The sequence below is a fragment of the Cyprinodon variegatus genome, unplaced genomic scaffold, assembly GCF_000732505.1.
Source record: "Cyprinodon variegatus isolate N-32 unplaced genomic scaffold, C_variegatus-1.0 Scaffold15, whole genome shotgun sequence".
Lineage (NCBI taxonomy): Eukaryota > Metazoa > Chordata > Actinopteri > Cyprinodontiformes > Cyprinodontidae > Cyprinodon > Cyprinodon variegatus.
Window position 1 is genome coordinate 557,212 of NW_015150468.1, and position 27,975 is coordinate 585,186.

Sequence of the window (27,975 nt, forward strand, 5' to 3'; positions counted from 1 at the left end):
AAAGTTAATGTAACATGGGCAATCACTTCTATTTTTAATACGATTTATTGGTACTTATCACCATGAACGCACTGCTCAATAGCAGCTTGTAGAAATAGAACATCAGATCAAACTAAGGGGTAATCTTATGGCTTTAACATGTATGTGTTTATTAATTTTCTTTTAGTAAGAGTACATTCACAGGGTCGCCTGCCGGTGGTCCCCTTCCATTTCAGCTCCCTTGATAGACCCTATGGGCAAATTCTGTCCAGCTCACTTCACTGCGTCATCAAAAAAGAGGAGGGTCTATCTGCTATCTGGTGTTACAACATTCTGTGTCATATGGGTCATAATATAAGATGGGGCATAGAATATGGTGCAACACTGGATCATTTTGTCAGATTAACTTACCATGACTGAGACTTAGTCACAGTGATATATATGATATGGAAAGCTGAACGACAGCACCACCAGATCTACTCTCTGTTCAGCCAGTATCACTAACTCCTACAGGAGCTGCAGCTGGATGATTACTTCCAGCAGTGCTTCATCTATCTAGGACCCAGCATCAAGAACTGTTCTGCTGCTGCAGGGGGATGATTCAACCAGCTATGGTGGTCCCTGATTGCTTAATGTAATGCAAATTCTCACCCTGTAGACTGATCACCTATACTCGCAGTATAGCTCAACCCTGATCGCCTAATATGCGCTTGAGACGCGTCATTGCATTCCCATTGCTCCTGAACATGCCTTGATCACCATAAATGTGACTGTGTGAATGTACCTTAATACATGCTTCTATAAAATCAGTTACTGAAACCAGTTACTACTTAAAATATTTATGAGAGACGGAAATTTGTATCTTTAGTTTATTCAAATAAATCAATTTAAACCAAAATATTTAGTTTAAAGGTGTAGAGGACGATATTTTATTTCCGGGTGGATCGTCTCAATAAGTGGTCCTCATACAGTCGATCTTTCTGGTGATGTTTACGTAAAGCTCCTCCCCAGTTAGCCATCTTTTTCTGTGCATGCGCACTTTCAGGCGTATATATCTGTGGTGAGCTATGGTTTCAGACAATCATTGAAGCTCACCTTTCTCACCGCAGTTCTTTGAAAATGGTCGAGGTTCATAAGAGAAAAAAGTATCTACAAAATCTGTGAGAAGAAAAGCAAGGCATCAGAAGGCAGATATATCCCGGGATGCTTTGCACGAAGAACTCTTCTCGCAAAGCATTAAGTAATTTGCTGTCACATAGGCTGACGCTACCCAACAGTGGTGTCTAATAACAAGGATGGGGCACGCACCGTGCAATGGAGTAGGAGTTACGTATGTGATCGACCGGGAGCAAAAAGCAGTGATACATCTGTCTGAACTTTAAGTTTACTCAGTTTGCTATAACGGCCGCTATATAGGGATGAGGGATTTAGGGGTTAGGGTGGACGTTTGTACACAGAAAGCTTGTATGAGCTATGAGAAGGGAAACTTTTAAATAGGGCGTGCACAAGGAGATATGGACTTGTGCATGCTCTCACACGAGTTTGATAGATGTTCCCTCTCTGGAGCATGGTACAGGGTTGTGCATGTGCATTTTTTTTTAAAGTGGAGAGGGCTGGTCTTTTAAAAAATTTGTGAAAATTCCTTCACTATACAGTACCTACAAAATTACCCGGTACCGGACTGTATGTAAAAAACAGAGAAAGTCCCAAAAACAGGTTTTTAATAACTTCAAAAAAATCAGAAGACATACTACTCTTAATGTAAAGTGTGGCTCCTTGGAAGAAAAAATGTCAAGAATTTAACTTTTGCTCATCAACCAAGCAATTTTGTTTTCCTAGCAACAATTGGAACTCCTTTAACAATGTTTGGTGATTAATCTTAAAACTTTAAAGATTTGTAGATTTGCATCACTTTGTATACAAGGAGAACACATTTTGTTACTTTATCAAAAACTACAGGTCTCACCGAGCTGGGTAATGTTGTACTGGGTAACATTGTGAGGGAAGGGGATAGGTCCAACAAAAAGCGGTGTGTGTGCTCTCCTGTAGTAGAGTCTGAAGCCTTGATGCTGGCCCATCTTGGTGGAGGATTCCCACGTTACTTGAACAACGCTGCTATTCAGCACTTTGGTGAAGACAGAAGGAGCAGCAGGCACTATAACACAAAATAAGATGTCAATAAAAATAACAGACACAAAACAGTAGGAAACAAACAAAATATAGTAAGAGTGGGGGAACAAAAATAAGCTATTATACAATAATTTTATGAAGATTATAATATTTGTTTAATCTTAACTTTAAATAGTTTTAAGAAAAGGTAGAGCTGATGTTGACTGGGAATACAAAGCTAAACCAAAGCAGGTTAACCAACATTATAAATCATGTTTAAAATATTAAGGAAGTAATAAATGGTAAATGGTCTAACGCTGCACTGTAACATGTTGCAATGATTTTATGGGTGAAAAATTAGCTTTCTATTTGAGTCTAACTCACCCTCGCCATGAGTAGTCTCTGCAACACTCTCTGACGGTTTACTGGCTCCGTGGGATGTGTAGGCCTTGACATAGAAGGTGTAACTGGTGGAGGGCTCCAGGTCGCGGATGACCTGCTGCAGTGTCACCTTACTGACCGCCTCCTCATACTCCATTTCAAGTGGATCTGAAAGAGAGAAGATGGTTGAAGAAGAAAAGGCTGTTAGAGTTTAAAATAATCCAATTCTGGAGATAAATGATCAAAGATCAATTGGAAAATGGTTTCAATGAAAATTAGATGAAATTAAAATAAGGGAGAGATATGATACATATAAACATTTTGCTGGTTTGACAATTTTTTTTTTCCTATGAGTTACTGGCTAATCTCGACTGAAGATTCAGAGATAGGGTCAATCTTAGGGTGAGTAAAACAATGGTGTACAGGCAATAGTGATTCAAGTGAAACTATTTCCATTGCTTTTCTATCTAGATTTTATGTTCTTTAAGATCTTTTTTTATTCTATGTTTTAATTTTCTCTGTTATTTTATCCTGGTCTTAAAATATTGTTTTTGAGATAATCGTTTATGTTTGGTGTTTTTCCTTAGGTTTTACTTCGTTACTTGAAGAATGTTGTGTTTCCTGCATATTTTGCTATTTTGGTTTTGCCTTTTTCAGTGTTTATGTTACAAGTAGTTTTCTTCCACCCTTTTTAGTTTATGTGTTTATTTCCTCAAAACAGGCTTAAATTGGCAGCAATCAGATGCCGTGACGCGGGTGACTGAGAATTTACACATGCAGTTGGAATTGTTATTTTTTCTTTTCCTGTCAGAGCAGTTAACAAGATCCCATTCAGTCATATTCTTTCCTGTTTTCTCTATCACTTCAGTTTACCTGCTAACCATCCTTTGCTTTCACCTGTCTGCCACCACTTATATACTAGTCAGTTTGATTTTACCTTTAACAGGTAAATCCCAGGTTTCATTCCGTTTTACTTCTGGTTTACCTCGCCAAGCCATCTTTATGTTCATGTTAGCCTTTTTTTTTTAAACCCATGTTTTGTATGAGAGCCTTTTTAACATATTTAAAGAAATTAAAGTTTTAACTCGCCATTTTTTGCCTTTAACTGCCTGTCTGCATTTGGGTCCATCTCCAAGGCCCACATCTTCTAACATTTTCAGACCCAGCCAGCCATAACTTCTATCTACGCCCATCTCTTAACCAATTAGGCCAAACGATCTACTGATAATTAGAGCAAATCCCAAAGGTGGGCCTTCTCTGGGCTCCTATTCATCAATCCAAGAGAAGCACTGAGGTTAATATCAGCTCTACAGCTCTCTCAGGCCAGCTTCATACTTATCACATTTAGTGTCTGTTCCGTCATCCATTACAAAATGTGTCATGAGCCCTTTCCACAATGATTGCATGGAATAATTTCCTCTTATTTCGAAATTTGCCTGATCCCCTTTTTTTCTTATTTTCTATGACTTCCTGTCGGGCTCATCTAGTTTTTATCAATTGACACATGTTATCATGCCATCTCTCAGAGACAGAGCCAATCCGTATTTCTGACAGATGATGGAGGGGAACTGTCCATCATGCTGCACTGCCACGAAGCCAAAGGGACTAGCAAATTGACTAGAATTTCTGACCGAAAAAACATTCACGAATGAAGGAGTCTGTAGGAATGGGAGGTCACACACATCTACACTAATCCAAAAGCTGTGAACAGACTGAGTTCTGAATTTGATGCATGATATGATGGTCCAATAACTAGTGTGCATCATTTTATGCTAGAAATATCTTCATAGCATTCTTCCATTTTACAAAATCCCTTTGCAATACATTGCTTTGATCTTTAACTCACAATGAATAAGGGGGAACAAACTGCATAAGGCTTTTTCCAATGTGCCTAAGATTTATTAGAGTTATAGTGATGGTTGTTTTTGACTAGCATTTCATCACTTGAACCACACGCTATATATCAAACAAGTTAATGGATTTTAACACCAGAAGTTTGTGTTTATTTGTCAGTTTACTTATCAATCTTTTTGGGAACCAAAATGCAGCTGTAAAGTCTAAAAGATTTGTATTTTTTTGTGTGGTTATTCAACACTAAATGAAAAATTATATGTATAGTGACAACCTCTAAGTTTATCTTAACACAATAAATGGCTCTGTGCGTGTGGGTACAACAGCTCATGTTTTGAGCCCTCCTACGCTTCATGTCGAGCTCTGAGCAGAATTAAAATCTCATTTGAAAGACTGAAGCAGCAGCCAAAAGAATGACCTCACAGCATTGGCTCTGCACTCAAAGTCTTTTAGCTCACTTTTGATTCAAAAATAAAGACAAAATAGGTCAGGCAGTTTATAGCAAGAGATGCATTTAAAACTCACGTTTACATAAAATGTATTCAATCAAGATGCACATAAATAGGAGATCCCTGCTGATCCTCTCCTCTGTCGTAGCCCAAAATGCAATTACATATGCTGTATTGAACAGATGCTGCCACATGTGTGTCAGAACACAGCTGGATTGGATACCAGTGTTTCCTGAATATATTCAAAACTACTTAAAGCTCTAAATTTTAAATCAGATCACACAATAAATCATGGCTTTTCTTATTGTAAACAGAACCTGTCTGTCATAAAAGAGCCCACAAAAACATTTCTAGTAGTTAAGTTAAAAAGACAAAAAAAATGGATTTCACTAGTTTGAGTCTTGTTAGAGGATTGAGTTTTTTTTTTTTTTTTATATTTGATAATTTTTTTATATGCTCAACAATAAATATCAGATTTTTCAAAATGAAAAAGTCCATGTAAACATTTAATTATCTCTAAATCTTCAAAATCAAAATGTTGTGCAAGTAGATTAAATGAAAACTACATAAAATATTTTATAAAAACTTTAATTGGCATATAAAATATTCTGTTTACCCTATTTCCTAGCATTTATCTTATGTCAATTCTTAGGGCTTACCTGATGTCTTGCGAATGTGTAGCACATATCCAATGATGTCCTGAGTGTTCTGGTCAGGCTCCTTCCAGGACACCTGAATGGAGGTGGGAGAGAGCGCCTCAGCCTGCACATGGGTGGGCACACCGGGCAGTCCATCAGCCCAGAGCACAGTGAGACGGGCACTGGCCTGAGTGGAGCCGGCGCTGTTCTCAGCGATGCACTGGTAGATGGCCTCATCCTCCTGACTGATGCTGTATATAGTCAGAGTGCTGCAGAAGGAAGAGAGAGGGGAGAAGCTTGGATATTTATAAATAGTTGGAGGAGTCCAGTTCTTACTTCAGAAAATTTGAAGCATTACATTAACATTGCGTATCAACTCGTTTGATTAGATAACAGAATTATTCACACCCATTGAACCTTTTCAAATTTTGTCATATTACAAAAACAAACTGATGCACCAAAATACACAAATAACTGATGTGAATGGTAAAAGGATGTACGGTGTTTTAATCTTTTAAAATAAGTGAGAAACAATATTTATATAAATAAATGGGCAATAAGTTAAATCTGTTTGACATTTTCTTGGCTATTCATCTTGTTTTTCCAGCAGTTTTCAATATTTGCAGGTGATTTCTTGTTGAATTTATATCATGGCTTTGGTTACAAAATTCTTAGGCCATAGCAGAAGAATCCTTTTTGAGATGGTCACAGGGTAGTATTCCCTTTTTAACCTGGTCCTGCTTTAAAAATCCACAAAACTTTACCTTTGACCTGTCCGTTGTGTTCAATAATCTTTGCTTAAAACATTTTAAGTACTTCACAGAAGAGTTTTTTTCTTTTCTTTTTACAGATATTAAGTAAGGAGTGGATTATATGTACAAATTACAGTATTTCCTAAAGACAATTAGTTCTACTGTTTTTTTATTTAAAGGAAATTTAAGTACTTTGAGTATGAAATCATTAAATACTTCTCAATAAATGATAAGTGTTTTTAATTAAGAGTAATTTCATTTGAATGTGCTTTACCAGAAACATCCAGCACAAAGGAAAGGTGAAATAACAAAAAAATTTTTTTTCACTTTTACCCGATGTATTACAACATCCAACTGCCATGCACGTGGGCATTGTCAGTTTAACTATAGCTCTGGTGAATTTTAATGATGTAGTCTTCTTGAAATCTTAAATAATTGTTGTTGATTGTAGATGTTTCTAGTAGTTCCCACTGATTATGCTTGTAAAACGGGCAGAATGGCGTTAGCCTTACCGCACCGTGACGTCACTGCTGGAAGATGTCAGGAGTGAGGTGTTACTATATTTGTGTAAAATGGCCGCTCAGTGATTGCAACAAAAACATTTTTTTTTTTTTTTTTTTACTGATTAATGCTAAATTCATTATATAACCGCAAACGTATAAATTTTAGGTATAAATAATGACCCATTGGTTATTCCCTGCTGACTGGACTTTTCCTTTAAAAGTACCAAGAGAACACAAATAAATTATAGAACTGCATTGTTTTACGATTTTTCTGATGGTGCTCAGAGGGCCCAGTGGCTCCTGTTATGGCAGCCTCACTTCTGTCAGTGAGCCCCAGGGCAGCTGTGGCTACAATGTAACTTGCCATCATCAATGTGTGAGTTAACTGGTGAATGACCGAATGTAGTGTAAAGCACTATGGTCAAGTCTCCTGACCAAAGTGCAATTTATCATTTCCATTCTACTTAACAATTTTGCACTAATTTGGCTACAAATATAACCTTAGATTCTTATTAAATGCATATGCTGTGTAAATATTTTTGCAAAGCTCTGTAAGCTATTAAAAAACCTGCAGGTGTAGAATCTGGTCCCTGAGATTTTTATTCAATAATTTTCTAACAGACTATATTGGTGTTACTACAGTAGAAAGGCTGTGGTTTCTGTCAGATGGCAGCCATAATAAATAAATGATGCTGGGGTACATGAGGACACAGTTCCAGGTGAGTCAGAATGTGGACCGCTGAGCTGTGGACCATTTCAATCTATCATGTTGAAGTAATGCCACCAGTAGGAATGTCACATAACCTTGTGGAATCACTAAGTGTTGCTGCGCATACACTCAAGACTTATGACCTTATATATGCAACACTGAAAAATTGCGCACACATCCACACATACACATACAGACAGCGTGGTCATATTGTGTTGTTGTATAGGCTTGTATTTTTATCAAACTGAAACCTGATAATTTGTCACCACAAGTGAATACTATCAAAGTGATTTTTTTTTTTTTGTATATTTTTAAATATCTGCCACGGTGCATTTCCTCTGCAAAAAGTGGCACATTTTTATCTATTTTATCATAACATTCCTATTCCACTCATTTTTATTCCAAGCTCTTATCATCTTATAGCCAATTATGTGTAAAACAAAACTTTGATAAAAAGCTTTTTAAGACGATGAAACAATTTATGAGAAACCAAATGTATTTTTGCCACAAATAAACTTTTTAATGCAATAGAACAATACAAACAGCCTTATCTTTTTAAGAAGAAGAATCTGTTTATATATCTGACCTACTGTAGTGTTTGTAATAGTAAAACTGGCTTGTAATACCGTGAATCACTAAGCTATTTCATAAATTTCCAAACCTAGATATATGCAAATGAAATTAGAATATTTGCATCATCTCTAAGGAGACGTGGAGGGTACAGTATAAAATATAAATGGGACAATTTCTTCTGTCAAATCCACAAAGCCCTGTGCTCTGGTGAGTGAGGGCAAAAAGATTTGTGACACAAATTCCTGCGTGACAGACAGCAGCAGAATGTATGGACCGTCCTCACTCATGCAAACTGCATACGCTGTCTCCTGAAACCCCCCTAGGTCCAATAAATCTATTTCAGGGATTTAAAAAATGTCATTTTCCTGCATCAGTAGAACCTTTCATCTGCCTGCGCACACATTTGAATTCATGTACCTATAGACACACATATATGCCCCCACCCTCTATTGAACTGCTGCCTCATACTGCTTTGTCCTAATGCCTCCATCTCTGCTTAGTTGTCTTCCCACTCACATACCAGGTATATATATATATATATATATATATATATATATATATATATTTTTTTTTTAGATGAAAGGTTTGTCTGTTACAGGTTCCAGACGTAGACAATAATTATTTGTATATATGTGTACATGTTTTAAGATAAGGAAGACACAAACCATTCCTCATATGAAAACATTTTCCTATAGAGGTGAGGACCTATGATTTCATATGTGTCTTTCCTCTATTTTAAGCCAAGGTTGTTTCTGCATTATTTACTGTGTTATGCAGAGAACAGCCTTGCAATGAGCAAGCAACGATATGAGAAGTAGTTAGCTATACAGAATTCCAATCGAAATCCAGAAAAAAGAGGTGAATATGAAATTTAAAAATATCAGAGATATACTTTTTAGTTAAAAAGCTGAATTTGCTTCTGCTTTGCTTTAAGTTTAAACAGAAGTTTGTGACACCCTCACAAAGTATCTCCTGTATCCGCTGCCTGTTGTTAGTAAGATTCTGGCAAGCAACTCTCTTTTAAGAACAGGATACATCCTTTATGTGTTAAAAACAAAATTTATCAAAATGCCAAAAACTTCTACCAGGGAGCAAGAAATAAGATAGAGAAGAAACAGCAAGGCAGCCTAAAGGGTTACATTTCATCATCTTCTGGATTTTAAGACAAGATGTGATGGAAAAAAGTGTTATCTCAGGACTCAAACAGCGTTTGTGGTTCAGTTTCTGGGTCAATAAGAATAATGCAGAGTTACATCATTCTATTTCTTTTTCAAAAGGGGTGAGCTCGGACACAGTTATGTGCTTAAGAATAGGTCGAACGGTTATTTTTCACCTCCAGGATGCCAGGTGGATTCAATCTGTAAAGTTATCAGCTGAAAGAGGTGGAACCAATCTCACCTCTGACCCTGAAGGTGGCTGTACACTAGCCCTCAGCTTGCCAATCAACCATCACATTTGTGACAGTCTTTTATATCTGCAATGGATGGGGTGTTTGAAGGCAAGCAGCCCGAACAGATGCCAGAGGAGCAGGAAAACTAAGGAGGCCCCACTGAAATCACTACCGGTGCCACCAGGGTTTGATGGGCCCCCTGAGTGGGTGTAGAGAAAGGGGAGAACATTTTCTTTTCATTTGACAAGGTACAGTAACATTCAAAGCATTGTGACAAGTCACAGATGTGTGGTCATATCCTGCTGATGTTCAGCTTGCAAAATTTCACACATGGCCTTAAAAACTTTTAGGATAAGGTTTAAAATGAAGTGAACATGCATAACATAGAACAGGAACATATAAGAGTGCTTGAACGGCTGTAGGTCAGAAAGCAAGTGGAAGCGGCAAATTGTTTTTGTTTTTGGTGCAAATTTCTCCTATCAACAGAAGCTAATATTAATGTATTTTTATTAATTTCTGGCTTTCAAGTTCTTAAAGGTTGTTAACTTCAACGCTTGCCAGTGATATTTACTAACCCTGGTGAAATTTAAAATCCAGGGAATGTCTCCTTGTATTTCTGTTATGGGATTCATAATATCTGAATTGATGAAGCATCATTTCAGAGAAAATAAATGACAAATGTTCATATTTAATGCATGAAGCGAGGTGTCTGTTTAATCAAATGGCACGATCAACGATGGTGAAGAGGTGAATATAAAAAATGAAAAAATAAACATTTTGTCATTTTAAAATAATCTAACCTTAGATTGGAAAAGTCATTTTCCCAAAAAAATAACAGCCTAGAACCCATATGTTAATTTATGACTCGCCTAAACAAAAATGAAAGCTTTCATTAAAATTCCTCTCAATGCTTTCTTAAATTTAATTATTAAGTTCATTCCATAATTTTGCTCTCATACCAACAACACATCTGTGTTTTACGTTTTATTCTCTTGAGACACAACTCAGTGGGGTCAGTTTTGCAATTCAAATGATTATTCCAATCACACGGCTCACATTGATATGCAACATCAGACTCTGAATGTACACAATGTGCGAAGGACAAAAGAAACGTCTGAGTGACAGAGAAGAAAGAATATGGGAGGTGTTCGGCTGGAATTCAGGCTGCTTGCTTGTCGTAAACTCCGTAAACCAAGCTGCTCCGTCCTGACAAGCTGACACCATCATTTACTCATCAGTTTGAGGTCACTTCACAGATTGACGGATGAGGCAGTGGGTCAGGGCAGAAGGGTAGCTGACAGTGGGGTTTCGGGGTCTGTTGTTCAGCTGCTTAGTCTATGTTTACCCTCTGTTGTTTCAGAGCGGCGCCCCATCAAAAGGGAGCAGGGACGTTCTGGATTCAGCACCAGTGAAAAGGGGAAAAATATGGGGACAAAGAGAAAACAGGAGGAAGAGTTGCTGGTAGAGGGGGTAGGGAGGGAGAAATGAGCTGTCTGTGGCCTGAAAGGAAGGAAGGGCCCAAGGATATGACTGATTACAGGCAGGCCAAAGGTCAAGGCCAATGCTTAGGCCACGGTTCTTCTTATTGGGGGGCAGGAAGGGATACAAGGGTGAATAGAGGGAGAACACTAACCAAAAAACAAGAACATACATAAAAGAAGGGAAAATTTACAATTTAAATGATAAAACTCCCAGATCAGTGTGAAAGCCGGATGTTGAACAATATTTAAAGTCACTCATGTACTCACTTAAAACATTACACATGGAATATTTCCCATTGTCAGCAGCAGCATCACTTTAAAACAATACCAGCAGGCTTTCACGTTGTTATGTTTTTAGGTTGAGAAATCACAGGATGTATAGAATGGCTGATCAAGCATTGCTGCTTTGGAGACATAAAGTTCAGGTGAGCCCTAAAATACATAATTAGCAACAGCTTTAACAAAGGCTTTGAAAAACATGTTTCACAGGAACCTGGTCATTCAGGGCGGATAATTAAGGCCTTACACAGCAGCACGTCTGTTTGTGTTGGGGACTGTGAGCCACTACATGTGACAGGGTCTTTTGAGGTGCGACAAATTCAACAAGAGCACAAAGTCAGCTCTCCTCTACTGTCACTGGGGCTTAACCCTGCATCATCCTTTCTGTTGTTTCAGTGTATGGAGTACGAATTTGAATCAGGAGTAATTTATTAACATATCATTATCAGATCAACCCCTTAAAAAAAGAAAGCACTTAAGAGTAAGAAGTAAATTATTCCAGGACGTACCTCGGTTAATGGAATGTCAAAGTAACTAATTACTAAGTAACTATGCAGTCGCTTTTCATGATTTAAAAGTAAATCAATTCACAAGACATTTCTGTTATTAAAACTTTAAAAAAAATGTTAGTTAAGTCCATCCATCCATTCATTATCGGAACCGTTTATTCCCTAATAGGTTCGTGGGGGGGGACTGAAGCCTATCCTAGTAGTCAATGGGAGAGAGGGGGAGTACACCCTGGATGGTCCACCAGTCCACCGCAGGGCCACACAAAGACATGCAAAGATGAACAACCATGCACACTCTCTACTAAGGTAAATTTGGAATGTCTAATCAACCTAACATGCCGGTTTCTGGACAGTGTGAGGAACTCAGAGAACCTCAATGCAGACAGGGACTAACATCCAAACTCCATACAGAAAGGTCTTGTTTCCCTCGGAACCTGAACCCAGAACCCTCTTGCTGTGAGGCAAAGGTGCGTACCACCTTACCACCATGCCCTCCCTTTTAGTCAAAGTATTAAATCTAAAATGATTCATAATTAATAAATGGAAAAATTGTAACATGAATTATAGCACTGCTAACTTTGGATTTTTTTTGCACCATGCGTCTCACTGTGCCTGTAGTGCATGGTGAACACCAACCCACCTTACACCTCAGCCAATCAGCATCATGCATGCCTCTTTCTCTTCAGTCCTGCTTTCCTTGTGCAGTGAGGAAACAAAACTCTCAAAAAGATGCTATCTCCAGCAACAGAGTGAGTTTCTATGAAACTTTGCTCGAGTTGCAGTTTGCTAGATTAGTCAGAACATAATTCAACCATCTAGTGTGACTAGGTTTGGACGTTTGGAAATAAGTTATTTGTAGAAAATATATTATGACTTTTTTTGGATGCTATTATTAGCGTGGACATTTCTGATCTTATTTGATTTATCTGTAAAGTTTTCTGCAGAGAAGGCTTTGCAAACATTTTGCCATTATAGTTCTTTAGAGGAATTTTTTTTTTTAAATTAATTTTACCTTTATCCCTAGCTAGGTAAAAAATTAATTATCCTTATATATACCATCATTAAAAGGTTTAACACAAAATGTAGATTATCAAAGCCATGTAAAACTGATTCTAAATAGCTTACCACACTGGACTGTGAAAAGGACTGACATTATTTCATGTTCTTTCCTCCTGCTGTGCCATTCAATGACACAGTCTTAAGATGCTCTTGAAGCTGCTCTGTTCTCTACCCAGCTGATTGCATGTCTTGGCCAACCAGCTGAGTTTATGAGCTCATTAGCTAATGGGGGAACTCAAGCTAAGGTCTGCCTCTGTAACCGATCACAGAGGGCAGTTGTGGTGCATGCGATTCATATTATACCAGGTCATCTGTAACATAAGGAAGAGAAAAAAAGGTGATGCTCCAACTACTGATTCCATCTTTCAAGTCTCTCGCTTTTCACCTATTTATTGTTCATGCAGCCTCATCGTTTCTCTGCAAGGCACTCATTTATTACTTGCCTTTCAATTCAACATCTCAGTCAGGCTTTTCTCATCTATTTCTTTCCTGTCCTCTTTCTGCCTTTAACATTCTCTCATTCCATTTGTCTTGTTAATAGAGAGTGGAGACACCAAGTTGGAACGCAGAAATGTAGGTGAGCAATGGATATGCCTACTGCTTTCACTCACTTCAGCAGAGTGTGAGTGTACTTTCCTTCTGCATGTCTCATTTAATAGATTTATTTCAAAATTAAACTATTTTGCCCCATCATAGTTTAGATTTTAATTTCAAATTGTCACTCAGGATGATAGCGAAAGGATGGCAACAAAACAGATGGATAAAGATTTTAACCATGTATATAAAAGGAGCAGAACATCAATTATTTTATTGTGAAGTAACAAATAGCTGATTTTTAATATTCTTAGTGGTTTTGGGGTGTGGTGGACTGGAGACAATGATTTTTCACACAACAAAAAGGTCAATTTAGCATTTTAGCAATAGTCATAAAATTAACAGTTTTAAACTAAAAGAAGAAAATGTCAAGATATAGAGGAGGATTTTAGCAAATTTTTTAAAAGACCACATGCACAACACTGTACCCACACCAAAGAGGGAACATCTACTAAATGCGTGTGAGAGCGTGCATGAGGCCATTTCTCCTCGTGCATGCTCTGTTTAAAAGTTGTTGTTCGCTTATACAAGCTTACTTTCCAAAAGAAGATTTGCAAATTTTCCGCTGTCAGACTCACCACTGGTAAGTGAAAATGCACATAGGAATGCCTTATATAAACATAACACAAGAATGACTAATTATTAGCAGAACCACTTATTTTGATGAACCAACCGGAAAAAGAACATCCTCCACCATACCTTTAATACAGTGGTTTAAAGTTATACAAAAAAATTAGATTACTATGTATTCCAGGGATAAATGGAAGAGGCTCCAGCCCTCAGGTGGCCATGAATAGTGTAAAGTGGGTTTTGAAAAAGAGTAAATGTATGAAGCGCAGAACTCTAGTTTTTCAGACCCTGCACATTTAGTGCTCTGTGAATGCGGAAGCATCCAGATTGAGCCTTGAATACACACTGTGATGATGAAAAACGTGTCATTTAGGCATAAACCTTGAGGACCATTAAGCTGACATTACCACTGGCAAGTGGCATTAAAAGGTTTAGAGGCTTTTATAAGAAACTTTATTTTAATCAAATTTCCAGTAAGTTCTTTTAGAAAACAACTTATGCTTACTTATTACATAGAATAAAACACTGATAGATTCCATGTCATCAGGTAAGCAGATAATTTAAAGTCGAGACATGCTGTTGACATTTTCTTAATTAATTCTAGCAACATTTTATCTACACCGTACTCATAAACTAAGCAAGGAAAGGTTTGCCATCATATAACAACTGTATAATATTTAGTTTTACCTGTTGTTGTTCCTGAATTTGACATGTCCCCCTGGCTCCAGAACCTGCCCGTTCTTCAACCAGGTGAGCTGAGGCTCAGGCTCACCCTGTGCCTGACATGTAAAGAGGGCCGTGGTGCCGACTGGTCGAGAGATGGACTGTGGAGGCTGCACAAACTCTGCTGGAGCTGAAAGAAGAAAGACATCGAAAATCTAATCAAGCTACATTACTGGTTAAACCCCAGACATTGGTAAGATGGGGGGATTACAAGATATGTAAAATATTGATTTGATATTGATCCTGAGATGTCAAGGTAGGAATAAAAGAGCAAATAGGAGTGAGAAAGGCATAAGTTCCTAAGGTATAGGACTGAGGTGTAAATACTGGGTTTAAATCTATAATTAAGGCAAAGCCCAATTACCTAAATAATGAAAGACACAGGATCAATGCTCTAATAGGTAAAAAGAAAAAGCGTGTGAGTAGGGAAGAAAGAAGGGTGGAAGACAGATATAAGACAACATAAACCTAATTCACAACAACAATCCTTTGCCTTAAATAATTGCAAATTTTGTTCACATTTATAATTTATAGTTATGTGTATGTGTTTTTCAGCTAATTATGTCTTATAATGTCTTATTACTTTGCTTAATCAAATTTTTATGTTTATGTAGTTTTTATACCCTCGCCTGTATTCAGTGCCCAGTCCGTTATCTTATCCAAGTGAAACAAAAACGCGTCATTGGTAAACAGATATTTATAAGCTTCATACTCCACTGTTGACAGGGTAATGAAATCAAAAGTGCTGCTTCTTATTTTTGTGATTTTAAGCAGACTTTTAAATAGTGTTAGTTTGCAATATCTCCAAAATATCTTACATATTTCTTTTGTTTTTTGTTTTTTTGTATGTGATTTTGCTCCCTTTGGATAATTGCCTGTGGCTACTTTTGGCCTCAACATTATTGGAAAATATTAGAAGAATGCTCATAAGAATACAAGGTTACACTAAAATATATTTTACAGAACACACAATAAACTAAGGAGAGCAAAATACACCTAGTGTGGGTGAATGACTGCAAAAAAAAAGGTCAGTAATATTAATACACACCAAAAATACGTTTTTCCCACAGCCCACAAACTGTACGCTTAGAAGTAAAACTGACCGCATATGAATTACTATACATCTCACTATGCAAAGGAAAATTGTCTTATAGAAAGCCTGTTTTGGTTTTTCAAAAATATAAAATTCCTTTATAAGACTCTTCTGAGTGTGATTTTTATAATTACATTGCATCTTATGCTTACTGTCATTCACTCAGCATAGTAACAACCAACATAGATCAGCAACTACTGCTTTATACAATAGTCATGCATGGGATGATCAAAGACACCTGCACAAAAGATGATTTTATTTTACAACTAAGTGATCTCTTTAAGTATTCCTCATCACTTAAATAACCATGGGTTAGGTGCCTGATGTACAGATACTAGCTGCCTCCACCCATCCTCACCACCTTCTACAGAAGCACCATAGAGAGCCCGACCAGCTGTCTTATTGGGTGGTGTGGAGGCTGCAGCGCCTCAGATTGGAAGTACGTGAGGAGACTAGTGAGAACAGCAGAGAGGATCATCGGTGCTCCTCTTCCTTTCATTAAAGACATTTCATCCCAGAGCTGCTGCTATACACTCTGTACATACAAAATGACGAAAAGGTTTGTATAAGTCTAAGACTAGTTGCTTTCAGTGCAACTGTCCTGGATTTGAATCCATGCCTACAGTACAGCAACTGCATGTTATTCCCTTTTTTCTCTCTGGCCACCTGCGTGTCCTCTAATTTGTTAAATAAATGGCACTGGTGCCGTAGAAAATTTAAAAAGATGCAACCTAACCTTACGTACAGCCAACTTACAGTTTACTGTATGTACCATGAAGTAATTTATCTTTTAATAATACCCTCATATAGTTTTGGGCTGGCAGGAATTCAGTCAACATACTTATTCTCTTTTACAACATTTTAAAAGAAAATGTAACGGTTAAAAATAACTAAATTTATCTTACATAACAGGACCTTTGGATGTATATCAAAAGCTAAGCCTGAGTATATATAGTACCTATATGCAAATATAAAATAAACATATGTTTGAACTACTGTAGCTGAAGTTAAAATTACACTTCTTTATAGCCACATAGTTAACACTAAGCAAAAATCCAAGATGAACATATTTAGTATTTTAGTGAGTATGTGATGATGAAATGAGATGTTGGTTTGTCTTAAGAACAACTGAGGCAACCATCTTGGAGATATGAAGAAATATCACTTTCAATAACCCTTTGCAATAAAGAAGTGAGCCAGGGGCATCATTTACTTCAGCAGGCACAGTAATTGCACAAAAACTGTCTTTACAAGGTTGATTATACGAACACTTTGGTATTTTCAAGTGATATATTGTCAATATCAAAAGTAGAGAATAAGAACAAAACAACAAATATAGTTGGTATTATTGTTGTTGTTTTGCCAGTATTCTGTTCTTTGTTCAGATTGTTTTCGATTCCTGTTTGTTTTTCCTCCCAGTTGTTCAACCTTTATTATTGTTCCCTCCCTCCTACACCAAATATTATCTGATGCTTTTCCGTCTCCTCCAATGAAAAAGCGAAGGTGCCTCTAGGCAGTTGAATTAAGGAGGAAGCTTGCAGCATGAGATGTTTCTTTCATTTGTCTCTCTGCTTTCAAGCCTTATAGGCATTTTTTTCACTTGAAGTTTTTTGTTTTTTTGTAAGCTGACTACTCAAAGGCAGAGATCAGCAGGAGCGCAGAATGATATTGATTTGCACCTCTAAAGGTGTGGGTCAGATCATCTGCACCAGTCATCCATCTTGCTCTTTCTTTTCACTGCCGGCCCTAACAGTTTGTCTCCTCTTTCAGTTTCTCTTTATATAAAAAATGAGCCTAAGTCTATCGTGACATGACTTCTGAGGAAGTGTATAAGCTGATATGCTAAAGCCCTGCAATCATCTAGAGTTTCATGTTTTAGACTGCTGAACTTGTGTTTTAAATAGGTATAGGAAATACAAGAGAATAGGAAACGTTCTTTCCACAGATGTGACAGCTGCCTTATTTCCACAAACAAATGCTGCAATTCCTCAAAGACGTGCAATATTGTTTCCTCATATTAAACTAGGACTAAGACACATATTTGTCTGAAGTTAACAGGACACCTTTGTTTTCACAAATCATTGACAAGAACTAAAAGAACTGACAGATAATCAACATCTATAGTTTTCAGATGCAGTCCCCAGCTAGGTAGGAGCGTGCCTTAGAGTTGACAGCTTGATGAAATGAAATATCGATCAGGATCAATACCATGATGGGCTGAAGCAAAGTGGGGTTCATTTGATCAATGCATGAGCAAAGCAGAGGCTGGCTGGTTCCTTATTGTTAACAATTAATGCACACAGCCACCTACACCTGGCTCCATTACATGTAAGAAATGTTAAAAACATTGATCTTTTTTAGCTTTCATCAAACACCTTCAAAGAACAGTCCTTATTACTGCGAAAACAAACAAACAGCAAACGATCATGACCATTTTTTGTGGTACATAACGAGGCAAATCCAAAGGGATGAAGGCTAACTATTAATTTGAGTTTTCAAATGTTTAATGTTTATTTTATGAAAGAATAAAAGTACACTCAGACATGCATACAGTTCCCTTTACAGCACATAAACACAATGTCTGTTAAAGATGACCTTGCTGTAAGCTTAAACGCGATTGAACAAACAAAGGTCTTTGCTGTATCTGCTCTAAGTGAAATGCAATGAGAAGGCTGCCCTGGGTGTGGAAAAAAAAACATAAAAAGAGAAAAAAAATGCCTACAATAACATAACCATATAGAAGACAGCAGATGATTCAAAATGAAAAGGGTACATTTGCAAATACGGATGAAATAAAGCAACCTTATTTTTAAAAGGCATGAAAGCGTCATAATAATTACACATTTCTTTGCAGGCCTAATGGTCCCAATTAAATAAATACAATGAAACTGGAACATTTTCAACATGTCATTCATTTAAAGTTGAAGTATGTAAAAGGAAATGGGAACCATAAATAGCTTCTTACTTTAAGTTTCCCTTATTTACAGTCAGAAATATGATTTCAAACTGGTATCAAGGCTGTGGACAAGGACCCATTTAGTTCTTATCATGAACAGTGATTAGGACTGAGGGATAAGAAAACAACAGATGTAACCGTTTGTGGGAGAATTCAGCTTTAATGTCTTTTAATGCTTTTTCCCTTAAGCCCAAAGGATCTTAGAAGCAAATTCAGCCTGAAATTACATATTTGAATTAAACCTAGTACAGCTCCCAAACTATAAATTGGAAATACAACTGTTTGTATTTGTATGACAGAAAGGCATTGAGGAGTATTTTTCAGGTGGAACCACTATTTTAAATGTCACCATGTCTGATTTATAGGTGGTTAAACAAAGAAAAATATTTAGCCTTGCCAATTTTGTTTTCAAAAATAAACATTGCAAAACACCTTCAAACCCCATTTGAACCCTCAACTTTATAGATCCACATCTTGACTATAACTCAAGCAAATTCGGACTGAAGAAGTTGAAGCATGCTTGTTCCACAAAGGTTTAAGTGAGCAGTGTGCTAGGAGGAAAATGTAATTTTGGCACAGTGTTGCCAAAAGTGGCCAAATCGTGCCGAATGCATTCTTCCGCTCATAAAAGGGAATCTGGCCAGACTAATATGCTGATTTACATTATTGGAGACTTTGCTCCTAAGATTTAGCAGTCGTTACATTGAAATCTACCAATAATATCACCAAACTGAATAGAAAATAAGAATAACAGAGTAAGCCTATGTAACGCATGCCGGTTATATCACCTAAAATGGTCGCACAATCACCTCTCCACCACCCCTCTTTGCAAAGGTTTGAGTATCTAGTTTTCAATGATGAAACATGTTTTAGACATTTTTAAGGCCCATTTTGAAAGACATGTGGATGAAACACCACATGACTGTGTTCTGGCCATTTCTATAAATAGATCAACATGAGCAGGTGTAAGATGGGCCGCCGGGCTCAAAGGGTTAAAATGCTGCCATTTGTTTTCACATTGATGTGGGAAGTAATACAGCACTTAATTTCTCTGATAACCACTGCAGCATACCACAAAAACCCCTGATAGAGTAAATTCACACAGATTTTATGATAAGACACTTACACAAATATATTAAACCAAATGCAGTTATTTATTTATTTATTGAACTCACATTATTTAGTCCAGGTAATTCTTTCCCAAAAATTTTGAATATAAAGATTTTTAATTGCAGGCATTATATGTTTTCAATAAGGAACAACATTTTTTCTTCATTGAAAAACATAATAAGCAAATCTTCATTAGAAATAAAATCTACTATATCATGAATCATTTGGTTTCATACATGGCTCATATTTACTTTATAAAGTGAGGGAATATCCTATGAGAACTTTAGGGGGAAAAACAAAAATAAGTCATTTAAAGCTATGGATACAAAGGGTTATAAAAGAAGAATTGTATCTTTTTTAGTTACTAGAATAATTACACAAGGAATGCTATTAATGTTTTTTTTTCTCCCTCAAATAATTTAAAAGTGTTGTGCTTTTCTTCTTTCTATGTTCATAGAATCAACATTTCTCAGTATAAAACTTCTATTTTACCAGCCATCCACTGTCAGGTGGATTCATCACTCAGAGGCTTTTTGCTCTCACTATGTGAAAAAAGCTATTTTGCATAACAGATGGAATCAAACATAACTCCATAAATGCAACGCTCTGTATTTGATAGAATGCTCCTGTTTAATGGCTAAAACTATTAAAAGCTGCTCTTATCTCCATTCTGTGTTTGAGTGATTACATACAGTCTTACAGAGTGATTTAGAAAAGTGACTTGTTCATGTCATCCTGCAGATATGATTACCTACTAATCTTTTGTTAGCTAATGTTAATGGATTGATGGGTAATGCTCAATAATTACCCATATAGTTTATCATTTCAGCTTGGCCATCACTAAAGATTTGCATCTTGCAGCTAATGATTTGGGTTGGCTATAAAAAATAACATGTAAGTATGTTTTTTTTGCTCTTCTGTTAGAGGTACTGTATACAGACATGCATCTTAAACAACCTGGAACACAAAAATCTAATATTTACTTCTGCCTATAGTCTGGTAGTAAATGTATTTAAAAGAGTAAGACAGGACTGCATTTTCCTTTACGGTAGAGATATGCAAAAAAAAAAAAAGGTAAGTTTGAGAGATTGGAACCACCCACTAGCTCAGAAATTTAGATTAAAGAACACCTACATGAAGCACACTTGTCGCACAGAGGTCATATTTATCATGGTTGAGACACTACTTCGGCTTAAGGCATAAAAGGCTCTGGTAATGCTATAGTAATCATGCAGCCTGAATCTGAGTGATATGGTTTTGTGTGACCTTAGCTATACGTTCACATTTAAAAAATCAGGAGCTACTAAAAGGAAAAACCGTTTTATCCAGAACTCACCTTGGACTACTAGCCGTCCTTGAGCTGTCCTGCGAACGCGTGTTCCTGGTTTGTTAGCAGCACAAACGTAGACACCAGAGTGCTGCACGCCAACATCTGAGATCATCAGGTTTCCTGTGCCGAGCACCTGAATTCCCTCCACTCCAATGGGCCGGCCGTCTGATCAGAGATGGAAGATTAACGAGAGCATTTCACAAAGATTGGAAGTAAATATACGGTGAGGTAATTTGACCATACAATTATAAACTGTAAAGGATTAACGTGTGTGTGTGTGGCACTAAGGATTAAAAAAGGTTTAAAAGCATTGGAAAAAAAGACAAAACATCATAAACAAATACAACCACCAGCTGACAGAGAGAGTGCTATTTCTGTCCCTCAAGGATGCAGCTTTTACAGTGAGTGAGGTGTAGAATTATAATGCTGCCGCTGATACAACAGATGCAAGGAGGAAGGTCACTGAGTTTTTATTTGTGTTTAACAGCAGCGGCTTCCAGTTATGAACTGCTTTTCATTGATATCTGTAATACTGTGATTTTTTTTTCTTTTTTCACAGCAATAAGGCTTCTATTTTCTTCAGTAAACCGTAAGAATTTTTTTATTTAATTCATAGGTACAATTTTATACTGAAAGCTTTAGCTTTTTAACTTTGGATACAAAAACTACACTTATCTTCTATTCTCTCACATTATCCGTGGCTTCCTCTGTTTACTGCAATCGTATGATAAACTCACTTGTTTCTTCTGATCCCTATATGCAGTGTCAGATCCAACGATGAGTTTGTTTTGCCTCTGATATTAGCTATGGTGCTAAGGTGGTGTTCTAATCTCATCCATGTCTTCTATCTGTAGCTTTCATTCAATGTGTTAAAATGTGTGCTACATGAAATAACATGACTTAAATGCTTGGTTTGATACAGATCTCATTTATTTTTAAGTCCAAGATTGCTAACTTCAGATTGATAGAAAAATGATACAAAACATTGATCCTGTGCTTTGAAGGAAAACAAACCCAATCAACTTATTCTTATTTATTAAGAATTAAGTTTTATTTTGTTTTGTTGTGGATGTGTGCTGATGGGGCTGCTCAGTGCAAAAGTGGTTAGCACTGCTGCCTTGCACCAAGAAGTATCCGGCTTCGATTCCTGGCTGGTGGTTTTTCTGCATGGAGTTTGCATGTTCTCCCTGTGCATGCGCGGGTTCTCTCCGGGTACCCCGGCTTCCTCCCATAATCCAAAAACATGACTGTTAGCTTAATCGGCTCATCTAAATTCTCCTTAGGTGTGAGTGTGTTTGTGAATGGTTTGTCTCTGTGTTGCCATGCAATGGACTGTTCCCGGGTTTAAACCTTTTTTTTTCGGCCAGTGTGAAAGAGGTATAACCATGTTCTACAAAACTCCGTCACAAATAATATTCAGGCTGTTTGTTGATTTTATCACTGATACTTTCTCAGAGTTTCAGGACAGTCTTATCTGCTCCAAATAGTGTTAACTTTGTTTTATAAAGCTTGTAAAATGTCCTTAAAATGTGCTAATGTTACAGTAGAGTGTTTCATCTGTGTTGATGTATTTGGCTAATTACTCTTTGTGAAACAAATCACAGTTTTATAAATTTTTATGTGTCCAATTATCTTCCTCTTTGATTTTTATAATCTAAGTAGAGAAAGAACTAACAATCCATGGGAACTCTGCACCCCGCTCACTGTAAAGGCTGCATTTTTGTTTTTATTTGCTCTGAGCTGCATGTATTCCTTCTTTTTCCCCTTCTCCTCTCAGTCACCTCCCCTCCACCAGCCACTAATTAATTTAGTGTCAGGAAAGAAAGAGCACAACCTAGCAGGCGGCGGCGCTGTTCAATGAATAGCAACAAACTAACTCTAACATTAAGGAGTGACGGATGTGAAACTATCAGATTCATTATGCAGTTTATCCAGGCCTCCCTGCTGTAATCTAATACACAGAAATCCCATCGTGTTAGCATTTCATTCTGGCAGCGTTAGGTAAGGCAATACTGTCAATCTGATTACGGCTGACTGCTTGGGAGGGGCAGCAATTTGCATCTAGGACAGGAAAACAGACTGTGTAATAGTTAAAGAAAACAGATAGGACATCGGAAAATTGACAGACAGACTCTGAGTGATAGTAAAGGTAAAAAAAAAAACATGTATGGAGGAGAAACTAATTGTATCTGGCTCAGCACCTCGTGGCAATTACTCAGAGGCTCGCCTGTGCTTCGAAGAGAGGTTCAACTTCATGAGATGAAGCACGTATTTATCCGCACAGAGTCAAGCATAATGTTTAGCCCTTAGGCTTATTGTTGAGTCTCATTGCCTTGTGTATACACAAAAGATTTACTCTCTGAAATGTATTCTGTGTACACATCTGCATTACACACGGTGGGCAACAAGGAATAAACAAATCCACCAGGACGTGGCCTCTCACATTCCAGCTGAGGAAAACGTACTTCACCTTAGCAGATAATTCTTCAAAATAAAGATATGCTGTATGTATTACTTCTGTAGCCCTTTCTGTGCTTTGTTGATTTTTTATTTTTTTTAACTCACCTAATCTGCTCCAAGACACAATGGGGCGAGGGTATCCTGTAGCAACACACTCCAGGATGGCAGTCTGGTGAACAGTGAGGGTAAGATTCTCTGGGCCGACCAAAATCACCGGCTCCTTGTAAACAGACGACTGGGAGCCTGCAAGAAAATAATATAGCTTTGTGATTTTTAATTGCTTCTTCGGGGATTAGCTGAGTGCACAGCTATCATATATCATGTTTAATGAATAAGCACATGCTTCTCATTAGGCGCCTGGATCAAATTCAAAGTACCTTTAGAAAATCACACTCTTTAAGCAGGTATTAAACATAATTTTCCTGATGTCCATATTTCTGAACCAAAAATGTATTTTTAATTAGTCTGATGACATTTTCTAATCTTAATTTTCATGTTTTCTATTAGCCCTAAGCAGAAAATCACCATAATTAAAAGGATACAAAAGCTTGAAATTAGTTTAGTGTAATTAATCTTTATAATATGCTTCACTTAATTAAGTTATGCAGTAGATTAACTTTTCAATAACATTCTAATTTATTTGTACGATCTGTTCTGCTTTCTTGAAAATTTTCAGATTACTTTAACACTTTCACATTTTCTCACTTTATAACCAAAATAGTTTTTTAAATATTATTTGATTGATTGATACAAAGTACTGTTAAGTCAAGGAAAAAATACATGGTTGTCAAATTATGTCATGCATCTGATGCATTTTTTGCTTAATGTTTTAAAGCAAATATAAATGCCAATCTGCTGGAGGTAAAGTAGGTAATTGACCCCCAGAGTTTCAGATTTACCATCCGAAGTAGTTTGCTATTCTTTGAACATTAGCTAATAATTCTTCCAACAGATTATCAGCAGGATTTAGGGCTGACGGATCGGTAATTCTAATGCATGGATATGATTTTGCTAAATCAGCAATGTTTAAAGGTCTTGTTCTGTTGAAAAATGACTCTGACATGATGGTGCCACCACCAACATGTTTCAAATCACCCCAAGTCATGAGAAATGTTAATTGTACATATGTGGCAATCCTGATCAGTTCTGAAAAAAAATGGCATACTTTTCCTGGTGTGACCACGCTTATTTTTTGTGTGTGTGATGAAATGCTCGATATGAAGATAAAAAATGATAATAATGGCGTCCCATATATAGTCAAACAATTTCTTCCCAATTGGTTTGTGAATTGTGGCACAGTTGCTTTGGGATTCTTGGTGACTTCTTTTGTTATTTGTTTCGTTGCCTGTCAGTCAATACGGACGACCATGTCTTGCATATTTTACACTTGTCGTTCTCTTAACTGTGCCAGGTGATGATGGAGTGGGCTCTGTGAAATATTCCCTCTTGAGCGGTTTGTTTTAATAATGGCTTTCCTGCTAAAGGAGCCTAAATGCAAACCGATACAAATGCATTTAGTAATAAAAATATATATAAATCCTTTATCTTCTATTTCATTCCAGATAAGCATTGGTTTGGTTATTACAACACAGAGACATTTTTATATCTAATGTGACAAAAGGTCGTATCTCCTAAGATGGTGAATACATTTGGTAAATGCTGGCATCAATCTCCATGGAGACCATTACAAGGACTTTAGTGGGGAATTAGCGCCTGAGCATATGATAAGTGGTTTAACAGGATATACTGTTTCATGGAGGGTTTATATAGAGTGGGAAGGAAACATTGTTGGTGGGATACAAATCTGTAATTGATGAGTACCTGAAACTGTTAGCAGAGCCTCTGCACTGTGTTTTACTCCTGCACTGTTGTGTGCCACACAGCAGAACTTTCCACTGTCCTCCTCACGGACCCCTGTAATCTGCAGGACACCTGTTGGCAGCAGTGTATACCTTAAAAAGAGAGAAAGTAGAAAAGAATGTCAGGCACATTGATGAAATGTCCCACTGTTTTATAGAAAGCCTCAGGCCATGCTCAACCCAACCTCTCATCTGTAGTGTCCACCGGGCGGCTGTCTTTTTCCCAGCTAATGACCGGCTCTGGCAGACCATGGATCTGACACTGGAATCGAGCCACACCAGACTCCTCAGCGTGCACTGACTCTGGCTGGACATGGAACTCTGCCATAGCTGTAGAGAGCGAGAAACAGAATGGGACTTTAGGCCATAATGTTATAAAAAAAAGCTCCGGAGCTAGAAGCACCTGTAATTACAGAGAACATGGAGCCCTGCAACAGATGGCATGGTCCCCGTAGAGTCTTGATCTGAGTATTACAGAATCTCAATGAGATTACATGAAGATGCAGAGACCAAAAATCCATAAGACTAATTTAGTAAAAGCTTTCTTTTACTGAATCATTCGACTTGAATAAAACAAAAACGTATTTAACAAATATAGATAAAGCAACCTATATTTATCATCTGCTAGTAATGACCTAGTTTTTAAAAAAACAAGCTCAAATTTGAAATTTCTTTCATAATGCATAGCCTTTACATTTACCACACACCTTGTTGCAGGCAGGGATCTCTACTTAAAGCACAAATTTAGATTTACTATATAATAAAACCACTATCAATATCCCTACTGAGAGCTTCATTCAGTTGCACTTCACATATCTACTCCCTGAAAAAGAAAAGCATAATCAAAGTTGGAGCCTGCAGCAAACTCAATTAGAGAGAGGCCCCTCTCCTCTCACTCAGTTCTCCCACCTGCTTCAACAGGAGTGGCCTCTTTTAAATGTCAGCCATAATTACCTTGGACGAAGGACGACTTATTTCCCTTAGTTACTTTATTACAACGTGACCATCTAGAACCCTGATTATTTCATAACCTCTTGCTCCTTAATGTAGCCTACATTAATTGATTAGCTTCAGGAAGAGATGGCAATAAGCATTCTTATTTACTGTCTGAAATATTGTTTGCCTTTCAGATAACAGCTTGTTTACTGTGCTTAAAAATAAATGTTTTTTTCTGTACCTTAACATATCAATAGTTGATACTTTGACTCTCATAATTGATATTGACATTAATTAAAGTATCTCAGTGTTGGTGGGTTATTTTAATTTAGATGTAATTACAGAAAAACTAGAGTGCATTTTAAAGGTCAGCAGATAAAAGCAGATAAAAGGTCAGCAGATAAAAGCAGACAACTTAGTGAGAAATAGTTCACATAGAGAGCCAACACTATAAAGCAGAGTGGCACCAGCGCTATATCAAAGTTTAACGCTGTAATTATTTCACACAGCTTAATGAGAGGAGCGGCATTCTCCAACATGACTTGACCTTAGATCCCTGGGTGGATGTCAGGAGCTTTAATGAAAATTAATTCCATACATTTATATAGCACCAAATTATAAGATAAGTCATATCTGGGCATTTTATATAGCAGGGTCGTGACCTTGCTATATTACAGAGGAAAAACACAAGAGTTTCCTTTTGTGTATTGCTTAGAAACTGTGTTGATGGAAAAAAGCCTTCCTCATGTTTCAAACAAGGAAAGACCTTTAGCAGAATTAGACTAAGGATGTCTGTATGCCTGTAGTGGCTAAGGTGAGGAGACAGTGGAGAGACATAAGACTGAGAAACAAATGATAGAAACTAACTCTTTGCAAACCTCTCTGCTTAAATGCTAAATATTTAAGCAGAATGTTTGCATTATCTAGTCATTGTAGAGAAAATCTACATTAATTATTAATATTTTATATTGTCTCTTTTTTAGTCCTGCTTGATGCAATGTTTGTCCAAGGTATTGTCTATTTCAAATCTAAAACAATTCTCTCTCAGTCTGTCTGATGACAGAAAACATTTTCAGGCTTTAATAAAAAATAAAAAATGACATAATTTCACAACACACAGATCCAGAGAGATAATATATATGTCTACACTAAAGGAAATTTGAAAGATCACATCTGTCCGGATATTTTCCGGATACCTGCTAGATCCATATACTGTGATCTTATTGTATCTTCCCAGATACCAGCCCTTTTTGTCCAGTGAAAGGCTAACGCAAAATGGCAAAGGTTACAAAAACCCCAAAAAAGCTGAAACACCATAGCAATTTGTATTTTATTGTACAGGTGATTAAACACTGTGCACCAGGCCACCTTTACCACACTGGTTTAACAATTTTTTATCATTTTCAAACTCTCACTCAAACTTTCAATGATTAAGCTAATTGTCAGCCAGCCTCATGCATATTGGGTCTGTTGGTGTTCTATTACTACTAGTAAATCAATTGCCATTAAAAAATTAATTGTTGGCATTGATCTGATAAGTAATGTTTCACTTATATCACTTCAAACCAGTGGTCTCCAACCCTGGTCCTCAAGATCTTCTGTCCTACAGGTTTTAGATGCATCCCTGCTTCAACACAGCTGAATCAAATGAATGGCTTGAAAAGATAATCAATCATTTGATT

The 27,975-nt window shown here is 37.0% G+C and overlaps 1 protein-coding gene across 1 annotated transcript in view; it reads right to left on the minus strand.

Annotated features, from left to right (window-relative positions):
- Positions 1-27,975, minus strand: part of igdcc3 (immunoglobulin superfamily, DCC subclass, member 3) — a 74,299-nt gene that overhangs the window by 12,503 nt on the left and 33,821 nt on the right. Inside the window, exons 3-10 of the mRNA XM_015384568.1 lie at positions 25,543-25,687; positions 25,320-25,450; positions 23,604-23,741; positions 21,045-21,203; positions 14,514-14,679; positions 5,429-5,676; positions 2,473-2,637; positions 1,946-2,134 (exon numbers count right to left, since the gene is read on the minus strand). Of these exons, the coding sequence (XP_015240054.1) occupies positions 1,946-2,134; positions 2,473-2,637; positions 5,429-5,676; positions 14,514-14,679; positions 21,045-21,203; positions 23,604-23,741; positions 25,320-25,450; positions 25,543-25,687 (1,341 nt within the window). The remainder of the gene's footprint in view (positions 1-1,945; positions 2,135-2,472; positions 2,638-5,428; positions 5,677-14,513; positions 14,680-21,044; positions 21,204-23,603; positions 23,742-25,319; positions 25,451-25,542; positions 25,688-27,975) is intronic.